This window comes from Coturnix japonica, chromosome 4 (genome assembly GCF_001577835.2).
Source record: "Coturnix japonica isolate 7356 chromosome 4, Coturnix japonica 2.1, whole genome shotgun sequence".
Taxonomy (NCBI): Eukaryota; Metazoa; Chordata; class Aves; order Galliformes; family Phasianidae; genus Coturnix; species Coturnix japonica.
In genome coordinates this window covers 28,891,737-28,914,277 of record NC_029519.1, presented here as the reverse complement: position 1 = coordinate 28,914,277, position 22,541 = coordinate 28,891,737, and the positions used below count along the sequence as shown (strand labels likewise).

The 22,541-nt window shown below is 36.0% G+C and overlaps 1 protein-coding gene across 5 annotated transcripts in view; it reads right to left on the bottom strand.

The window, feature by feature from the left end:
* DCLK2 (doublecortin like kinase 2) overlaps positions 1-22,541 on the bottom strand; it is a 71,794-nt gene that overhangs the window by 12,901 nt on the left and 36,352 nt on the right. For 3 of the 5 annotated variants that reach the window (XR_001554836.2, XM_015861111.2, XM_015861113.2), the window contains exons 4-11: positions 22,268-22,369; positions 20,256-20,306; positions 17,806-17,900; positions 11,098-11,170; positions 10,350-10,458; positions 6,521-6,578; positions 2,577-2,696; positions 865-1,011 (exon numbers count right to left, since the gene is read on the bottom strand). Coding sequence is in view for 3 of the 5 variants with exons in the window: in XM_015861111.2 (XP_015716597.1) it covers positions 865-1,011; positions 2,577-2,696; positions 6,521-6,578; positions 10,350-10,458; positions 11,098-11,170; positions 17,806-17,900; positions 20,256-20,306; positions 22,268-22,369 (755 nt within the window). In the remaining 2 variants the exon portion in view is untranslated. The remainder of the gene's footprint in view (positions 1-864; positions 1,012-2,576; positions 2,697-6,520; positions 6,579-10,349; positions 10,459-11,097; positions 11,171-17,805; positions 17,901-20,255; positions 20,307-22,267; positions 22,370-22,541) is intronic. The other 2 variants (XR_001554837.2, XM_015861112.2) reach the window with 1 other exon arrangement.

Sequence of the window (22,541 nt, the reverse complement as noted above, 5' to 3'; positions counted from 1 at the left end):
TTAATTAGAAATTATTTTCAGCTCATAACGCCATCCTTGTAATAAATCAAAATCTATTCTGGGAAAAGCTGGGACTCCTTATTAAAAAGGATGGGCAAGTATCACAGAAGGCTTTCAGAAATGCCCATCAAGTGTTAACAAAAGCTCCAGGCATTCCTGATGACAGAGACTCAGATAAGGGAAGGTTATGGCCCTGCTTGTTCATTGCATCACATCTAGTATCTACACCCAATAGGTAATTCCTGTGTATCACCTCTATGTGTAAGCAAGGCAGCACACTGCTCCCATTCTGTGCACTGTACTCTAAGCAGTTCTTAGAGCAGACTTCATGGTCATTCTTACCAACAGACTCAGTTACTTTATATGTTGGCTGAGAACAAAATGTCATCAGTCACCCATGACAAAACAAATGTACGTACAGAGTTCATTCTCAGCTAAAATACTGGTAAGTCATTAGAAAGATGTTCATTCCTGCTATGACAGTAAAATTAAAAAAAGCTTTCGATAACCATATGATCTCTGGAAGAAGTGTCTCTCAGCCCACCCTCACCCCCACTTGCAAAATGTCATAAATAATTCATCAACACAGCTTTAAAATTCCTTGTTCTGTGAGACAATATTCCTACTCATCCAAATGGCAGCCAATCAAAATGTAAATAAAGACAGGTCTAAGGACATGTTTGAGCATAGCTCATTTGGGTTATGTTGATTGCTATCTCATGGTAGAAGATTTATTTTATACATACATATTCCAAATTAATAATCCTTCTGTTCCCTGCTCAGTTTTTTGATGCTTATATATGAGCATTTGCATTCATGAGCAGAAAGTAAGAAAGAAAATATTAGAAAATAAATGAGACGTACCAAGAGATTTTCTGGCTTGATGTCTCTGTGCACAATGTTGAGACCATGAAGGTACTTGAGTGCGCTGGCCAGATTGTAGACCATTGCACTCCCATCCCGCTCTGTGTATTTTGTAGAAGAAGTGATGGCATCAAATAGATCCCCTCCCTAGAGTAAGGAGAGATTAATAGGTCAGTCCAAGAAAAATAATAAAGACAATTTGGAACATGCAATGTAAAATCTTCCTGCACAAAAGGCATCCTCAGAAGCCTGTTAAAATGTTTTTAAAAAAAACACAACACACCACAACAAAACACAACAAATAAAAATCCCACAAGAATAAAACTTCTCACTGAGATTGTAGAATGGGAACCTGGGTCATTTACAAATCAGAGTCTTTTTTTGGCTTGATTTCATTTGACTGATCTTTCTACCTCTGATTGCTCATTTGTATGATATACAGAGATACCCCCATACAGTTTCTATTTTCTTCATCTTACCAGCTTAATTCTTTCTCTGATTTTGAGTAAAGCCTAAAGAAAATCCATCCAGCAGTAAAAAGCCTAACATCACAGTTTGCAATTGTAATGAACTGCAAAGTAGAAATGCTGCAGATACTGTGAAAATGTGAAGTTACTAAAGCTGAACAGGATGAGCTTGAAGTGCAGAACTTGCAGGTCATTTCAGAGTAGGCCCATTGTGTAGTCTCTGATTAGATACCCCATTTATCTTGGAATACATAACAATGTGTAAATGAGTTTCTGACGCAGCATTTCCAATCATCACCATGAGTTTTATGTGGGTGTCTGTATGATGATTACCCTGGTGATTTATCTGAGCAGTGGGTGGCATTCCAAGCATTTCAACACATGTGGAATATTAAAATATTAATAACATAACTTCCTTAAAAAAACAATACCTCTTATAGCTTCTAGAATGGGAGATAAATGGGTGGGTTACAAAAATTCTGACTTCAACAACTAGACTTTCTTTAGAGTTTCCCAAGCTGGCAACAACTGTAGGGTCGTTACTGGATGAAACAATGTTTCAGGCAGAAAAAACAGTGATGAGTTGCGCTGATCTGACATGCTGAAACCAATGGGCAGTGATGCAGTGAATGTACAGAACACAGATAATTGAGAATGCAGAAATAAAACTCAATGCAACTTGTATCTTGTATTCACAAGGTGGCAGCAGAATGGAATTTGAGATATTTTTTCTCTGTACACGTACAGTAGTACCATCAAGTTTTTAGCCAGCTGGAAGTGAAGAAATGTTTCATACAAGGAAAAGAAGTGAAAGGTTTTAATGTTGCTGGAACACAATCGCTGAAGTCTGGACTACTTGTATGTATGGTCTTCTAAGATAAATTAATTAAATAGAGCTTTTCCCTTTAAAGCAAATAATTAAATATATTGGTAAAATAAATGCAAATTTTCCATTACTATATGCATATCACAGCTAGCCTCTGCATCTTGAAAATGATATAAAACCACGATCCACTTTTTTCTAGGCTGCACACTTACTTAGCAAGATTACCTCAAATCTGTGTCTGATACTCTAATTACAAAAGAAGAGATGTAAATGCCACTAATGGAACTGATTGATAAGAGTATTTGCATGATTAAAATGGAGATTGCCACTAAAATCTTATCTGATTGTGTCTCCTAGGCATTACATCCTTGACCAACACAGAGAATTGTTCTTTGAAAAAAAATCTCTCAAGGTTTTACCTTGACCAGCTCCATCACCAGATAGAGTTCTGTTGGAGTGTCCATTTCCTCTATCAGCATAATGATATTTGGATGCTTCACTCGACGTAGAATAGACACTTCATTTTCAATCAGGTGTTCCTGTCAGTAGAGGGTACAGAGATATACATGAATAAAGTAGCCCATTCGGTTTTCTTTTGATCAGCTTTTCAGGGAGCACCCATTTTTCTGTTTATTTCATTTATGTAGTAAAGGCTACTGTCACATACTGGATTTTAACTTGTATTTCAGCCCACTTGTACTTCATCAGTGACCCGTAATTTAATTTACGATATTTCAAACACATAACCCATGGATTATTACTAAAAAAGATCCTGGAAGAAGACAGCAGTTCAGGAAGTGCAGGTTGTATTTCTTATGTTGGTATTAACAGGTTGAGAACCTCTCTGGACTTGGATCTTTGTAAGCTGCCACCTCCCAACAATAGCTAACATGTTCTTGATCCTCTCCAGCCTTCAGTTCTCATTTAGTGTACAGTATTCAAGGACAGATTACCTAGGATTTATTTTTCAAGGACTGGCAATTTAAAAAAGGACATGGATTATAAATAGAAAAATGATAACTGCTTTGGTAATTGGACCTCAGTTTATTTTATATGTATCTTCAGATTTACAATCTGCAAAATATGTACCAGCTCAGTCAACTCGCTGTGGCTCCAAGCAGCTTAACAGTGCACAGATTGCATTTAATTTATCCTTCTGTATATTGCTGAGAAAGTAATGGGTTTCCAGAACAATTAGCTTCAGAATGTTTGGCTTTCTAGAGTATTTTCACATTTGGTTAATGCTATGGAGTCAAGAAAATTGCATGCCTCTTCCACTGGAATAACGATTGGCATTTTTCTTTATAAATACTGGAATATAGTCATTGCATTTAGATTCCCTGCAAAATAAGTAACACCGCCTGCCAAAAACATAAGTTTCCTTTCCTTTGGCATGTAAGACCTCATCTCACCGGAGTCTGAACTTATTCATGTTTAATGCACTGATAAGCAGCATGCAGTTCATGCATTTGTGAGCAGAGCATGAGAAGTAGATGTGATCTAGTGTGCAGTGATTAAACATCTTACGCTACTTTAGCTTCTATTTTCAGGTTTACTTATGGATGCATTGTGTTTTTGCAAAGCTTTATGTGGCTGTGTAACTCAGAAACCACATGCCGTGTGTGCATCTCATTTTGTGAGCGTGGTGTGGCATATACGGGTTCAACAGTCACACCTTTGAAATTCAATTTGAAAGAGCATCAATTGTCATTCTGAACAAACATATGTCTGCTCCAAGCAAAGGTGCTCTGGAGGAAGAAAACAAATAAACATGAAGAATTTTGTTAAACACAATGCTCAATCTCATCAACAGACAAAAGTGAACAGCCACAGCATATTAAGCCTTATGGATGGAAGCCTGCAAATTCAAAACTAGCATTAGGAATCCAAAGAAAAACTAGAATCTTTTAATATATTTTTCTACCCAAAGAACAAATAGCATATATTCATTATATCCATCAATTCTGACTGAGACTCAATGGTTTTACCTATGTTTTCTCAATTTAATTTGACTAAATTGTTAATGGCTTTAAACAAAACCCAGGTGGAAGTTATTTTTATCTAAAGCTAGTGACAATAACATTCATTTTTAAAAGGTTCCAAAACACTGTTGAGCTGTTGTAGTGATACTTGTCTTCAAAGCANTATGTTTTAGTGCATCTGGATAGCAGGTGAATCCACAAGGACCTGAGAAGATAGATATACCAGCTGACATATACACATATATAGATATAGATATAGATATAGATATAGATATAGATATAGATATAGATATAGATGATATAGATATAGATATAGATATAGATATAGATATAGATATAGATATAGATATAGATATAGATATAGATATATAGATATAGATATAGATATCCTACTGTTTTTCCTATATTTTGTCATTAAAAGAAAATCGTTTTCCAACTTTTTTTAAAATGTTTTCCTTTTTAGTGCAACATAGATTTCAGTCTACATTCATAGGAATTATTTAAAGAAAAACTGCTGTATGATCGGTATTTAGGTTGCTTGTAGAAAACACATTAGTCAATCCAAGATAAACTGGTAGAGAGCAGTGAGCAACATAGAAATCACACATATTTGGTCCAGATGGTTGTTTTTAACACAGGACTTATCTTGGCAAGGAAAGAGGGCGAAGGACTAACTTGCAGCAAAATTAAACTATTGTTTAATATTGTTTAATATTGTTAAGTATGGTCTTCGCTTGTACATACACATACATCTGGATGCAGATGTATTGACACAGATCCCTTCAAAACAGACAATTATGTAACCATGCAATAATTCTATATATTTTTCTGGTTTTGTTCATTTGTTTTAAAGCAGCAAGAGTGATAAGTAGAAAATGTGTCTGAACTCTACAGTACAGAATGGTCTCTGGACTATTCCAATTTATGGCTCTTAGGAGGCTGACTCAGACATGCGATAGAAACAGCTGAAGTTGAAAGCATTAAAAAATAAAAAAAGATCTCTTTTTCAGTAAAACACACTGGTTCAACTTTCCAACAGCCAAAGATTTGACCACATTTTAATCTCAGAAAGGCAATTCTAGCACTGGTTTTCTTGGGGTTATATCTTTTTTAAGATTCCTTTCCTAATTTTCCATTAAATAAACCTGTAGATATAAGATATTAATCTCCTTACACAACTTAAAATCTGCACGGACAGACCATTCCTGGCAGAGGACCTCTACTCCAGAGCAAGTCATCATAGCAGGTAGGGTGTCAGTGCAGAGCAGTATACAGCTCCTTACTATACAAAGAACATCACGTGGACTTTCAGCATCTTCATACAAGGTCACTTCTATCATTTATAACTCTGAATTCTACTCTGCAGAGCATTTACTCTATGCAATTGATAAGAAGTAATTTAAAACCCTAATTTAGTTGCAAAGATAACTCCAGAATCATTTCACTGCAGTTACTTATAAAACTGGATATATGCATCAAAAAGGCATTATTTATTTTCAAGTTATACTTGAAAGAAAGGCAGTTATTTCCTATCTCAGACTATTTAAAACTAAATTTGACTGCCGTTTAATACTGTGCCTTCAGTGTTGCTTTTGCTAACAATAAACTATGATCCATTTGATTCATAAGTTCCTCAAGAGCCCTTTGTTTTTAAGGTCTTGCAAAGCAGTGAAAATAGAAGCCTTTTTTTTTTTTTTTTTTTTTTTTTTTTTTTTTTTTTTTTTTGTTTTAACATTTAGTCTCCATTCTTGACTATGTTTCACCTATTGTTATTTTTTTCCCCTTGTTTTTAAATGGAGGAGGTCTGTGGCACTCTAGGATACCTGCTTCTCTTATGTAACGTACTCTTCTGTAGAAGGCTTTTTTGTTGTTTTTTGTTTTATTTTGTTTTTCATGTATTAGAAATAAAGTATTCAGAACTCTCTCATTAAGAGATGTTTGTTCTACAGGACATTTAACTATATAAACAGAAGTAAATGGTTGATAAAATTTCTTCCCAAATCACAGTTTTGTATATAAAAGGAGTATGTACAGCCATAGACAGGGATAAGAGGTAGAGAGGGAAGGGAAAACAGGAAACTTCCTCTTTCATATTATACAAATCAAAATAATTAGGCTATATTTTGTCTGATTTCGTTTTGAACAAGTACTGGTGTTTGTTAGTTCAATAAAAAGGATGACAGTTTGTTTTTTACCCTATAATCTAGCAGGCTAACACTCACAACTTTTAGTATTTGCTTCTTGGACGGAATATCACCCAGTTAAACAGATATTCTGAAAGCAGTCAGAAAACCCAAACACGCCCACCATTTATGACTAATGAGCAGCTGCTCATGCTACTGCTGCTGTTTTTCTTAAACATGTAAATTAGTGCACACTACCTTTCCACAGCATTTAGCCTTGTCTATAATCTTCAGCGCAAACTCCTTTCCTGTGGATCTAGTGAGAAAAATATGAAAATGTTAATCAGAAAACAGTCAACATTGTGTGTCATTATCTGTAAGAATATACACAGTGGAATGCCTTCACCCACGGAGGCTACTGAAAAAAAAAATGCACAGAACAGGCTTCATTTTGTTTTTCATATTCTCAGCAACATTTGTGCCTGCTGTTTCCCTGACTACCACAGCCCTGCTCACTTACTTAGTGTGTTATTCCTAGGCTCCAGCTGCAATTCATTCTTCTGTGACCTACCACAACTGCCTCTCACCTCCCTACTGCAATGTGCTAAATTTGTCTTGGGCCCTCCACTTTGCTTTGTTCAACTGGTAGGCTTTAAAGATAAAATCATCCTCATTTACGTGTAAGGGAAGAGAGGAAAAAAAGCTTTATAGAAAAAAAGATAGGATTCAGTAGAGCTAGGACCCTGTAATTCATTATGTACTAGTCCAAAATCCTGCTGAATTTATTAGGAGATAATTTTGTATTTCATTCATTCTTTTTAGGTTTTTTCCCCTCCCCAGGAGTGTACAGAACTTTATAGCTATCATTTGTAGTACCAGGGCATTTAAGAGGGTCGTTATATCCAAAGTAGAAAGGATGACTATTTTTGGTAGATACTCCCTCCAAATGAAGGAGCTCCATTTTGCTTTTTATACCTCTAAGCAATAATAAAAATCTTCTAACTTTATTCAGAAGGAGAAAAAAAAAAAGAGAGAAAAAAAGCAATACAAATAAATTAACTTCTTTTTTATTTCCTGTAATCAAAGATGACATTACTAATTGTAGTAAGGAGGACTTAAAAATGAAAACTAAGTGTCATTACATCCTATTGCTACTATCCTGTTTTTGTGTTAGTACCAAGAGACTTAAGTGTGTCTCAGAACACCACTAGCATATGTAATAAAAACACTGCAGGAGGTTCCAAAAGAAAAAATTAGGTACATTTTTAAGTTAACAAATTAATTCTCAATATACTCTTTGCATTAGATACAGCAAATCAAAATTGCTACCTCACAAAAAAGGGACTGAGTTAACATTTCACATTCAAATGATCCATTATTGAAAAAATGCAGCAGAGAACCTCTGCTCTCAAAGTGCAGCTGTATCTGCTAGGTTGTCATAGTTACAACCTGATCCAGTCTTTAGATAGAAGTGCTATCTAAATGGTATCTGTGAAATGCTATCCTCTTACAGAGAAGATGTAAAATCTACTATGAACACAAAGTGTAATTCAAAATCACAATTTATTTTATTCTAAATTAAGTGCATTATCTGAAAGTCTGCAAATAACTGATCAGCAAAACCCACTTAGGAAACCTTCAGCATTCGTGCTGTGTTGAAAGAGGAGCTAACATTCATAATGCCAATTCATTAACCAACTTCAAATCCCTCCTGCAAATGCTATACTATAGTACTTGAGAAAATACAAAAGATAGCAGACAAACAGTTTGTGTGTTGGTATCACTGCCTGTCATATTGACCAGTATTGTCTGACAGGTTGCTGGCATTCTGTCTAGCTGTCAGTATCCATCTGTTGACTTGTGTATTCATATATATATATATATAGGCACCCTTTGAGAAAGAGGCCATTTTATTTTGTAGAGTAGCTGATACAATGGCCTCCTGGCTCCACAACTGAAGCTTTCAAACACAACATGATGAGAAATTAAGTGTAATAATTAATAGAAATTAAAGGAAAAGCATTTATAGTTGGCAATTCCTCTCTCCTAATTATTAGTAGCATTTGCATTATATTTATTTTTTGTAATATTCATTTAATAACACTTCACTAAATATAAAGATGGAGCCATATACAAAGGTAGGTCTTTGAGTTTAGATTTGACTTTTTTTTTTCATATTTTTGTTAGTTAACATGAAGGCTGTTTTTTTATCCCATTCTAAAAAACATAGAAGACATTTAGAAACCAAAGTGACATAGCAGTCCTTTTCCCATTTTCAGTGGAAACCGCACAGTTTACAAAATGCACAGTAGTTATTTCTGAAAATATTAAATTATGCAATCTTACGCGTTCAACCTTTCTTTCATGAACTTCATTTGCTCTACCACTAACAAAGGATTTGCGGCCAGGTTTAGAGCATGTGCAAAGATGCTGTGAAGCACAATTCATTTAGTTTCTCTCAAGCCTCTTGTGTGGCTTCTTGCAGATTGAAGTGGATTTTGAATTCTTTTTTCAGCACAGCTGGTTGTGTTGCCTTTTCATAATTTTTGTAACAAACCTGCAGTGTTTAAAGCACTGGGGAAATGCTTTCACTTTCATGTGGTACTGCTTGTCAGGAACAGAGTTTCTTGGTGGAAACATCAAACCCATGGAGTCTAGATGTTAACACTGATAGAAGCATTATCTAATCCCTGCACTTACAACAGGAAGTTATTTAGGGTGTACTCAGATCACTCAGCCATTTTTTTCCCTTTATCAGTACTGTAATCTGGTAGTATCTCTAGAAGCTGTCACCTAAGTCTTTATTCCTTAATTTATAAACCTTAGTTGCTACTACGTCATCAAGTATTAAAAATAATGAACAATGTGTTCTGCTATAAATCAAAAGAGAGTACTAGATGTTGTATTGCATACAACCCACCAATATTATTTTCAGTAAAGAAATAACACAGATACAGTATCAAGGAACCTTTCTCTTGAGGGAAAAACCAACAACAAAGTTATGGCTGCACAAAGGTAGGGATTGTAATTTATACATATATGTTCAGCATGTTCAGTCTCTCTGCATAACCCTTTTGGCTCGTTTGTATGACTCAGCAAGAATGCCAGTGTGTGAATATATGACCTGGTAAGATTGGAATGAGATGTTCCTATTAAAAATGATGTTTATTTAAGGTAAACCCGCAGATGTGGATCAAGTACTCTGATAACTGCTATGGATTTTGCAGATGTTTGCTGAATCTGCTTAGTGTTTATAGTCAGGTTGGAGATTCTTCATAATGTTTAAGAAGCTGATGTAATTCTCAGATTAATGAAGAAGGTGGTTCTAAAACATAAACTGAGAAAATATCAGTCAACATATAAAAAATAACAGTTGAATTGTCTGTTCTGTTTACAACAGCAGCAAAGCATGACACAAAGCTTGCAGAGAATGAGCAGTAACACAGCACAGGTCTGTAAAGGTATCCTGTTTACCCTCAGGAAAGTTGTACATGAGAATATTTCAGAGTCTGGAATATTAAAAGACTGACTTAAGATTTCTGGCTCTACACTGCATGTTCTGTGCCAGCCTGAACAAGCAAGCAGAAAGGAGTTGGTAGCACAGGCTATCATCTGCCACTAATTGTATGCTTTTAAGAATACTTTGTTCACAGTATGCCAAAAGGTGTGAAAAATGGCTTCAGTAGCAGGCAGTAGGATCCCACAGCAGCAAAACTGCTCAGGCTTCCTGAAAGACCGCTTAGGTACCACAGAAAATCTCATGTCAGCCCCAACAGTCTCATGTGGTATAAAGGGGTTTCTTGAAGATCTGCAGTGGTTCCTAAAGAGCCTCCATAAAAAGGTGATATCTCTTTTAGCTTTGGGGATTAAAAAGCTACATTCCTCTGCTTCTCTCATGTACCTTTGCTGAAATAACACATAGGAAACTCTGAGTGTTTTGCTTTGTTTAGTTCTCCCAAAGTGTAGGCGTATCTTTGTGACTGCCCTTTGCTTTCATCTCATCACATTTTCTATGCAATCTTTCTAATGCACAAGGTTCTATCCAGTGAAATAACAGTTATCACAACTGAATGTTCTTCTTGCTCACCGTTCTATGCACTCCTTCACAACAGCAAAATTGCCATCACCAATCACCTTTCCGACTTTATACTTCTCAAGAATGGTGGATGACCCTGAGCACTTGTTTCCATTCACACCTGCAGAAAAGCAAGGTCAGTAACACAAACTGAAGAGAGGTGTCAGCAGGGTGTAATATATCCCCCATAGGTAAATACAGAATTAAGACAGCCACAAATACAAAACAGAAGTGTAAGCCATTTTCCTCTCTGCTTATTCCCTTATTTTTTAACTCAAACGTAAGAATGAACAGCATAAGACAATTGTTTGACCTTTCTTCCATACAAATCAAATATTACCTTTAGTGTGGATGTATTCTAAAAGTGAAGAATGCAGCTAGAATGCTTTCTGAACTCCAAATGCTTTTTCTAAAGTATCATCTTGATCTACAAGTGCATGTAAAAACCACAGCAGCAAGTAAAAACGCACATTTTCCTTATATGATACAAAGCAGCATGCATTCCAATTGCTTCAAGGTTTTGTTTGTTTGTTTGTTTAGCCTAATCCAGCCTGTGCCATTGTCATGTCTGCCCTTGTTCAAAATCTTCACCAATTAATTGTTCATCCAAGGGATACAATTCACTATCAGCAAGTTTACTGATGATACAAATTTGGGAGGACTGACTGACAAACCAGCAGGCAAACATCTAACATTGCAAAACTAATTTTTAATTACAGCAAAATTTTTACAAGGGCATTTAGTAATTGTAATTGCCTACCTTCAGGACTCTGGCAACGGAGTGATTCAGGTACACCATTCACATTGGATGAGGATCCACCATGAGGAGAGATCTGTGAAAGTACATGACATCTTGTTATTTATCACAATAAAGTAATTTCAAGGAGGAGTCAGTATGAAATGTAGAGAAAACAACAGAAAATTTACAAAAAACTCTAAAAACACCTATAAAGAATCAGCTTATTTTCCACTCTCATTTTATTTTTACTCTTGCTTTCTCACAGTTAATCTTCATTAACATAAAACACTGTCTTTCACCAAACTTGAGACATACATAAGCTTGATATTACTCTTTATAGGCATAGTTGAGCAGATTTTAGCAAAACTGCTAGCAGCAAAGAAAATTCTCTCCCACTGCACAAACATTCTCTTTTCATTCTATGGAATAATTCACTCTGCATGCTTACTAACATAAATTTTCATGTCAGCTAGAGATTCAAACCCAAAGACAGCCATCTCCAGACAACTGTTCAGTGATCAGTATATTCTAACGCATCTACTTCACAGCTGGCACTGCCAGAAGTTTTCCCAGCTGAACTCTGTCAGTCTGTGCCCTCATTAGACTAGCACTGAAGTATGCTATGAAGGTAATGTAGAAATGCTCTCATGACCCTACAAGTTTACATTTAAAGAACATAATTTTGGCATAGGGTGCCTAGAACCTCTACAATAGTCAGATTTCCATGACAGTTTAAAAGTTTGTACTTTAGTTAATTATGGATGTGAAGACTGGGGACCTCTACTAACAATACAAGTTAGATGTCTTTGTAAAAACAATCATCTAACAGGTTTTGAAGGACTGTATTATGAAAACAGCTTTTGCTGTACTAACAACTTAACTGGTACTTGATCTGAACCCTCACAATTCCACTCGCAGTTATCCTGCCATAATCAGCAATCAACTTCTACTTTAAAATAGGGCGGTGTATGAACAAATGCAGTGAACAGTAAAAGCTACTGATTTGTTCTATGTACTAACTGCTCCCATCACAGATAAATGTAGTTTTTTAATTTAGTAAATATTATTAAGTATAAAGTAAAATTAATCTAAATATAAAATTATTACATTGTCCCACTCTATGTAGTATTTCTTGCTGTTCTGTGAATTTCCAATACCTTGTTTTCTTCGTGGGTTATTACAATAGTTCTCACTGCTCACCACATCAAGGATTAAAATGCTTCCCTGCCTTAAGCTCAGTGTCTGTGGAAATGGCTTTGCATGACACCAGGAATCCAAATGCAGTATTTTCCATTTAGCTGACATTGTCTGGTTACACTGCAGAATATTTTAAATCATTAACACTATTGTCAATGAAAAAACTGAACTGACAGATAGGGATATTGTCTAAAGGCTCATGAAATGCTAATGAATGCTTAAGTTTCTAGTGGCAGCTGAGCTGCCAGATCAGCTAAAGGTACAGTAGCTGTATGACTGTACAGCTGTACAAGTTAATTTTGCAGAGCCTCTAAAACAATTCTGGTTACTAGCATTTGGCATAGCAGTAGCATCAAACAGCAATGAGGCAGCTACTACTACTACTACTCACTGCTAATAACTTAAAGTGAGATTGTGTTAATGCAGCTGTATTTCTGAGCTGTTTGTTTAACAAGGATTAGGAACAAGGACACTTGGTTTAATTGACCCTGATGCAAAATCATGAGTCAGTCTCTTATCCCATCAGTCACATCTTCAAGTATGAAATGGGTAACAGAAGAGATCCCTACAAAATCATAGACATCAGTCAAACTAGAACATCAGTAATCCATTTGGGCTTTTGAATGAGTGAAAATACAAATGAATACCTAGCTCACATTTCCACCTTCCTTCATCCTTATAATCAGGTCAGAGCATGACTAGGCATATGCCTTCCTACCACCATATTTACAAGAAGGAAACAAATAGGAGCAGGAAAAAAAGCTAAGAGAATAGGAAAAGGAAGAAGTCTAATGCTGCTATTGTGGCTGAGCTGATTGATCAGATCCTGAAACAGCAACTTAACCATAGATCTGCCAATAATAATTTACCTCGTGGCTCTAGAGATGATGTCAAACCCATTCTATCCATATTTTGTGAACTGGGTCTATGGGTCTCAGTTCCTCAGCAGCAAAACTAGTCTAGACTTTCCCTCCTGTGTCAGGGTAGACATAAATCCTTCAGCTGTCTATGATGTACAAGTACATCAGATCAGCCAAAAAAGGTGGGAAAGAGGTGCGAGTTAATAACAAGTGACTCACGGTTAAGTAACAATTATTAATAAGATATTTTCTAATCATTTAAGCTTCCCAGTGATGCGTGGTATTTTGAGTATGCTGCACCACTGATATCCCACTTGACTGGTTCACTAGTCATGACTGTATTTGCACAAAGAAAAGGATGCACACTGATACACTAGTGAATACAAATGGAATCTATGATCACCATGCAGATTAGACTTTGCAGCAACTCCTCCATTTGTATTCTACTCCACACAACACTACTGCTTTCTTTCAGTACTGCTCCCCTTACACCATGCAGAGTGTGCATGGGATATAAATCCACCTTCTCACTCATATGCAAGTCCCAGAAAATTCAGACCCTGGTAATATTATTACTTCATTGATAGTAAAACACCTGTTTTCTACCATATAACAGACAAATGGCCAATACAGTACTGTAAGATTTATGTAAACTTTGTGTTTGTATTTAGAAGGTAAAGGTGGAAAGAACAAAAAGGTAATCTGAGATAACTGTACAACTGATGGGATTTTACTTTTCATCTAACAAGAGTCTCAGGAAGGATCCACAGATTGAATTTCATATTTGATTGAAGTAGAATGGTAACTTAATTGACTAACCTTTGCACGCAGGTAGGATGAACTGTCTACGATACAGATGTTTGTGGAAATGTTTTGGTGTTTTTTCTCCATATTCAATAACTAACTTCTTGGTAGCTACATGGGATAGTGCCTCCTAGAGTATGGGGCTTTTTTTTCTGCAGTGTTACAGCTTCCGACCTAAAGGTGTCTTTGTGTCTGTCTTTTACTTGTCTGGATAGAAAAGGAAAACTTATGTCTCCAAATGCCTGGTCTGGTGGACATGGCTGTACATGCATGTGCTAGTGCTTTATTACAGTGCTCACTACTATAAAAAATATCTAAGATAAAAACAATATAAATACATTTTGTTGCACTGCTCTGGCAACATTGTTTCTCTTAAAGAGATTCTGACTTAGGCCACATTATATAAAGCTTTTAGAGAAGCTGAGGCAGAGATGAGAGGAATGGAGCTGATAACATTGGTTTTCCTCCCAGAGCAGAATAGCCAAGTCTATCTACTAGTCCAGTCTACTCTGTGAACAAGAAAGAAGCTTAGTTGTAAGTTTACCAAAAGGAACAGTTAAAGAACTTCTCTCAGAACTGCTGTTGTCTAGGCTGTATACTTCCTTGCATATATCCTTAATATGCAATTGCTAACAGATAAACATGTACAATACGAAAGATTACTGCCTTGATGAAGATAGGTACTAATCTCTCAAATCACTTAAGCACATGTTTAACTTTAAGTAAATTAACTCTCCCACTGAAGTAAAAGGGACTAATCAATAGCTTAAAGTTAAGCAAGTGCTTAACTTATTTTCTGGATTGGGTTTTAATGCCCTTTCTCTTTGATCATTTGCTCAGTAAGTCAAAGAAGTAATATACAAATTCAGACACTACTACTTAGAATACCTGCAATTCTAAATCTAATTCAACTGCAAAGTATAATTTTAATTTAATAATAATAATAATAATAACAATAACAATAACAATAATAATAATAATAATAATAAAAAGGTAAGACTTCATGGTACTTAATTCCAATAGGAAACAACAAAACACGTCCAAGTAAGGACATTACAACACTACTGTTCTTATTCTATTCTCTGGAGATTTTTATGATACGTGTCATGTTTATTAACACATGTACCAGATGAGCTAGGAGTCAAAGTACCCTTTATGGCATTACACATCTGAATCTATAAACACACATTGAGAGCCAAAGACAAGAGCTAAAGAAATCAAATATGACCTGTCTACAGAACAGGACTCAAACCCTCTACAAAGTAAAATGCTTAGTAATGGGATAAAACTGTGAGGTTAAAAATAGATAATAACAAAAGGACAGTAGTACACAACTTTGTGTGCGTCTTTAATGTTTGCTCTTATTTATTCATGCAGCTGTAGTCGAAAGGCAACAGTGCGGTATCTTTATTTTTCACTTACTAGACTAAAGGCTTTTAAGGCTGTGGGAAAATTGTGTAGTGTTTATTATTCTGCTGCCATAGCAGACATTCCTGTGATTTCAGTGTCATCTCACAGTCCAGTAAAATTTTTTAAACACTTTTGCAAAATTGGAACACTGTAGAGCACACTGGCTAAATGTATGCAGTGAACAATTGATAGCTTATGGGCACTTTCTTTGGAGAGATGAAAAGGAACAGAAGTAAAAACTTTCCCTTAAAAGATAAGCTGTGTTTCCTGCAAGGAGATTCTGCACTTCTGCTAATCAAGCACTGCAAAGAAGAAGGAATCCTTGTTGACTGGGAAGGTTTCATTTTAAAGGAAAAGGCTTCTTTAATACTGCATTTCCAAAGGCAAGAAATCCTTGGAAATATTCTTTATACCTTCACTGTCTGCCAAAGTATTTGTTTACATCCTCATTTTTTCTTCTGCTGCAGTCACGGTGCCTTTAAATACATGCAGGAAACCAGATTACTTGTCTGTGCAGTGATGCAGTCGTAGCAAGAATGAATTCTTCAATAATAGGGAGCATCAGTAATCTCAAAATACTAAAATTTGTCTGTGCTTTCCTGCTGTTTTCGTCATTGGATTGGCCAAGATCAATCTTAGAATAATAGCAATGGGTTTCTTAAAATAATCTTGTTTTGTATTAAAAATGCTTCCCTGTTACTGGTTTTATGTTGATATTTACCACTGAAACTGTCATTAATACTAGAACATAACTGGGAAATTGCACAGCATTCTTGATCCTTTTGGAAATTATCCAGAGATCCACCCCCTAATTTTTCCTATCTTTAGTCTCAGGAACACAGCTGGAATCTCTACTGAACAGGTACATCTCGATGGGATAAAACAAGGGTTACCCACTAATGTGTTACTTCAGTAACACATTAGGTCTGAGATTATTCATTTATAGTTGCTGTTTTCTATGGAGATATAGGAATGACTTACTTGACAGGAAGACTCATTAATATATAGCATCAATTAAATTCCTAGATAAAAAGGTATAGCAACCTACTTCATTGAAATTGACAGCGAAGGGAAAACAAGACATGTCCACTTCACAGAAAAACACTTGCGACTAACAGAATTATCTCCTTCTCAATAGAGCTTTAATCTATCGAACAACTTATTGGGAGGGGAAAAAAACAAAAAAAAAAGAAAAAAACAAAAAAGCCTAATTATCCAGTTTCTAAACTTGTAATTTCAGTAATGAGCATTTGTTAAGTATTGCACTGACCAGCTGAGAACCTCATGTCTGCTAATTTTGGCATCCTTTACCATAGACTTATGGTAAGAGCTGTCAAGACAAATTTAACACCACAGCTACAATTTTCAATATCTGAATTATTGCAGCTCTTGAAACTGCTTTATGAACAAGGATCAATCTATGTTGCTTTGGACAAAAAGCAGCTATGGAATGGTACAGCTAGTCAACATGAATTGTCTCAATGAACCAAACAGTTGAAATTTAACATGGAAATCAAAGTCTTTTCTCAAGTATCTAGAGAAAAGATTACTCCTTGCAAAACAAAGACACGGTAACAATTAGCATGTCAAAAAACAGATCTAAATACTATTCAAATGACTTTCTTTTGCCAGACCCTTAATTCAGACAACAGTTCTCCACAGAATTATGCAGCCTCTTCACAACTCTTGTGTTCACCAAAGGGAGTTATTTCTTGATCACAATAATCAGAGACAAAGCCATCTAGTGTGTTTTCACAAAAGCTGCAATTCACAATTCCATAAGAAAATTCTCCTTGAAAGGACAGCTGCACACATGCAGCAGTATGATTCTCTGCTGTGTGCTCCAGACCATTCCTTTTATTTTACCTAGAAAAAGGCTGCAGGCAGCCTCTAAGAACTGTATATTTTTCTGTTTTTAAATACGAGAGGCAGAGAATTCTCTTGGTGCAGCACAGAGAAAAATCTGCCAGACTTTAGGCAGCTCTCAAAGGAATCGCTCTCATGCTTTCTGGCAGGAGATCACATTAAGTAGTGAAATTGTGTGCCACAGGTGAAGGAAGGGTGCTTCTGATGAAATTTTGAGCAGTGCTGCAGGATGATAAGCTATCAGAAGAGGCTACTACATTAATACATGCTAGGGAGATATAAGTTACTCAGACAAATTATGCCATCTATAAAACAGTGCAAAAACTGAAGGATAAATAAGCATATTCAAACCACTGTCACCACCCTCAGTCTTCCTTAAGCTTTCTCCATCCTGCAAACCAAAGACAAAATACAAGAATCTTTCTTCAGCTCCCTTTTCCACTCTAAGCTCAACTTTAATCTCATACTAGCAAGACTGCTCTATAAAACCATAGCTTTCATTTACTTATTTATTTATTTATACTATTATTCAGTGTTATTTTAATACATCAATTAATAGAGAATAGAGTATTTTTATTGTTCTGGTACTTACCTTGAGTCCACGAAAGCTGCCTGGGCTTGTTGGTGAAGAACTGGAGGACTTTGTAGATTTTGGAGTGGATAATTGGCTGCTTGGGGTTCCATTAACTGCCATGCAAACAAGTGGAAAAAGATTAAAAACAAACAAACCAACCCACCTAACTAGCTTTAAAACATAATATCTCTTTCTGACCAGGTATCACTAAAATCTGTACACAAAGATCAAAACAGACTCATCAGCATTTAGGAATAAATTACGTGATCACATGCCTCACAACTATTTGCCCAAAACTCATGCAGCTAGATATGAGTTTAAGAGAATACACAAATATCACATTGCTCTTCCAGGATTTTAAAAAGTCAGCTCTGTACTTTGCAAGCGTGAGAGCTTTTTTAATAGACATAATCCCTTTACATTCCATAATTTACTGTGAAATAGCACAAAATATGGGGAGAAAACGTGTTCATAAGTGGAAACACGTGGCTGTCTGTTTCTCCCTTTACTTTTCAGATGTAACATTTAGCAGAACGCAGAACATTTTTGCTGGGTTTTTGTTTGTTTGTTTTTGCTGTTTTTTTGAGCATATCTCAGTACTATTTTTTCAACTTCAGCAGTCTACTACTTGGTAGACCAGGCTGACTGCACTGCAACTTCCAGAAATTCCTTTTGTTCATACCCATATCTCTCTCTCAAGTGCGATGTTAAGGTACAACTATTTAGCTACGGAATAAGTCTGCCTCGAAATCTTTTCATTTGATTCCCAAACCATTTGCAGGGCTAAGTTTATTTTTTTTTCTGCAATAGATATTATAGTATTTCAATACTAAATTATCAATATTTAGTATATAGTTTTGAGCTTGACACAGGTTGCACACAAGAGCTGCACACAAGAACAATAGATTAGTAAGTTCAGCTTAAGTGCATTTTTAAAGAAGTAAAATGAATTTAGAAGCATATGTCCCTCCCGCAGATCTGTAAATCTGGTACTTTTTATCAGTTTGTTTTACATAAACTTCTTTGAACTGGGCATGTCAGCACCTCCTTGTTTTGTAAGGAATTTGCAAGCAGGAAAATGCGAAGGGCTAGTAAATGCTGTTAGAAATAGTTCCAAGCTGTAAAGTATGTGAACAACAAACTGACCAACTATTACCACAGAAGCAAAACAATTTTTGTTTCTTCACAAATTCTTTTATATGAAACTCACAGATATATCAGTCTTCCCTGAGCATAACAATTGAAGCCTACACTATAAGTCATCTCTAAATGTCTCTATGTCACTGTCATCCTTTTAAGCAAGGGCAGAACCACCACTAAACTGTACTTGTGAGTTTGGCTGGTTAACAATCTTCCCTCTTCTATGGAACAATATCCCACCATACACTTGCAGTAATACATCTCTGTACTAGTATCTTAGCTGTGCATGCTGGACAAGTGTGAGCCAGAGGTCTGATTAGATGACCTACTGAGGTTCCTTCCAACTATTTTCCTTCTGTGATTATACAACACACAATCAAAGAATTGTAGGGGCTGGAAGGGACCTCTATAGATCAAGTCCAACCCCCCTGCAGACAGCTGTACTTTTTTTCTTCTTTTTTTTCTTCTTTTTTTCTTTTAATTTAACTTAGAAAACACAAGCAACCTGTATTTATTTTCAACAATTAGCTTCTTTGCTAAGTTGATTTGCTACTTATTTCATGTATATAGAAAACTTACCTTTCTTAACTATTTTCTAAGTATAAGTACTTCTGAGTATTTCTACACATAAAGCAGCCTGAATATACAGAAAAAAAAAGATCTTCTGTTTTTCCTTAAATAGTACATGTTAGGTGACAATTTACTGTACTGGGATGCTGAAAACTGTAAAGCCTATGAATAACTTTCAAATTGTTAACTTTTAATATGGTCCAAAGTCACAACTTATTTGCTAATGAAAGCATATATTACTTGTAAGAGGTCTAGTGTTTTAGCGCAATACTGGTGAAACTTTCACTTGGAACTGAAGGTTGAAAGAGGTTTCTTGTCATTCCAGCCTAAGTTCTAAAACACCACAAGAAAAAAAGGAGAGAAAGAGACTGCAAATAAAAAGGTGTCATATGCATTTCTGCACCTCTCTTGTCAGCAGATCTTACCCCTGTATTTTTGCACTAGCTGAACATTTCTATTGTGATATACACATACATTCTGTTTCTCAGAATGCTTGTCTACTTGTAGTTAGATTATACCATTATAATTTTAACACTGACACCATTAGCAGATGTCCAACAAACAACTATAAAGTTTCATTTAGATTATCCCAGTCAAAGACCAACTTTTCACAAAAACACTGGATGCATTATGGCTCTGGCTCAGTAAATGCAAAATGTGCATTTCAACCTTAAAAATACACACAGATGCAGAGGAAAGTGGAAATGGAGAGGAAGGAGACACGCTAGTGATAGACAGCCATAACAGTAATGGCTCACCTGGGGATTTTGCTGAAGAATGAGCACTGGAGTAGTGGCCACTCCTCTTAACTGTACTCATATGTTTGACACAAAGGAAAAAGACATTAAGGAGAGAAGTTATTAAACAGCCCTGAACATGCATGAAAGAAAGAAGGGGAAAAAAGATTACTAAAATCTACATGAGAAAAAATAAAGCAAGTAAATAGAAGGATAAACAGGAGACACTTTTGATAAATTTTCAGATTAACCTAGCCAATGGAGAAATAAGTAAGGAAATGACAGTGCTGATTTCTAAATATTTTGCCTAAAATTCCCTGTTGATAATGAATATATTCTATATATATTCTATATATTCTTATATATCCCATGTGATCTCATCACAGTTAACAGCATTACATGAAATACAAATCATTTGTGAAAAACACTGTTTGAGGCTTTTCAATTAATATCCCAAATTTGTAAATAGATGACAAATATTCCACTTTTAAAGATCTCACATACATAAAATGACTTTAACCAGCATTAGTTAAGCAATAAATACTGATATGGATGTGAGAATATGAAACATATTGCAGTTTTGAATACACACACAGGAACTTATGCACATAAAATTACAATTGAAACAGAGCACAGTATATTTACATATTCAGTGGTTTGATTTCAGGGCTACTTCTCCAGGTCTGAGAGAAGGAAATGGATTAAGTTTTATTATATTTAGAAATTAAATGCAGAACTAAAATAGGAAAAACAAGATTCTCCCTTCTATTTATTTGTATAAAAGACTCAGTGTTTGGAACAGATGGGGGTCAGTCAAACTTCTGTCAAATACACAACACAAACCTTACTTTGAAATTATACAGAGTACAAGAAAAAAAATCTCTGTCAATAGGTGATTGTATTCCAGAATAGCTCCTAAACTTGCTTCAAATAACAAAATCCTGTATTTTGACATTATTTGGTTTATATAGGAAAAAGCTTTTGAATTATATTAACACACCTATAAACATCAATTCAAACACATAGCCATTCTACAGTTAAGTTTTCAAGCAAATCGACTGCTGTGCTGAAAGCATGTCCTAGGCAAACTGTTGGCACAAATTATTCCAATCTTCTTAAAATGGAATTTTTTGTGCCTGTTAATTAATAAATAGAAATAACATTTCTTATCAGGATTAAAAAATAAATTTGTATTTTATTAGAAACCAGTATTATTAGAAGGACTTGGGGTCCTGGTGGACAAGAAGCTGGACATGAGCCAGGAGTGTGCGCTTGCAGCCTAGAAGGCCAACTGTGTTCTGGGATGCATTAAAAATGTGGTGGCCAGCAGGGAGAGGGAGGTGATTGTCCTCCACTGCTAAGCTCTTGTGAGACCCCATCTGCAGTACTGCGTCCAGGCCTGGGGCCACCAGTACAGAAAGGATGTGGGTCCAGAAGAGTGTCACTAAGATAATCAAAGGGCTGGAGCACCTCTCCTATGAGGAAAGGCTGAGGGAATTGGGCTTGTTTAGCTTGCAAAAGAGAAGACTCTGGGGAGACCTCATTGTGGCCTTCCAGTATTTGAAAGGAGCATATAGACCAGAGGGGGAATGGATGTTTACAAGGGTGGATAGTTACAGGACAAGGGAGAATGGTCTTAAACTAAGACAGCTGAGATTTGGGTTAGATATTAGGAGGAAGTTTTTCACAGAGAGGGTGGTGACACACTGGAACAGGTTGCCCAAGGAGGCTGTGGATGCCCCATCCCTGGAGGAATTCAAGGCCAGGCTGGATGTGGCTCTGGGCAGCCTGGTCTGGTAGTTTGCAACCCTGCACATAGCAGGGGGGTTGAAATTGGATGATCACTGAAGTTCTTTTCAACCCAGGCCATTCTATGATTCTGTGATTCTATGATTACATCTATGTGAGAAACAGATAAAATATTTTTATCAGGAAACAAAGCACAGCACTTGTACTTTGCAAAGAGCCAGTAGCTTTTTCAACCCTTTAAGCAACTGCTAGAGTATTTTATGTGCTCATCCTAGAAGTTGTACCTGATGCAGGTGATTTGCTTCGACGTGAAGGTCCTGGACTTTTGGACCCAGAATACCTCATGCCAGATGATCGGGAGTAAGATGATTTCATAACACGGCATTCTGCAAACCAAGCAGATGAATTTCAAACAAAATTAAATGTACCAGCTTCCTGCAAACCCTGCAGTTTCTGATTATTATCCAGAAAAAGAATATCAGTATTTTCCAAATATGCTTGCCAAACTAAACGAGACAGTCAATCTCAGGATTGACCCACCTGTCATAAAAATATTTC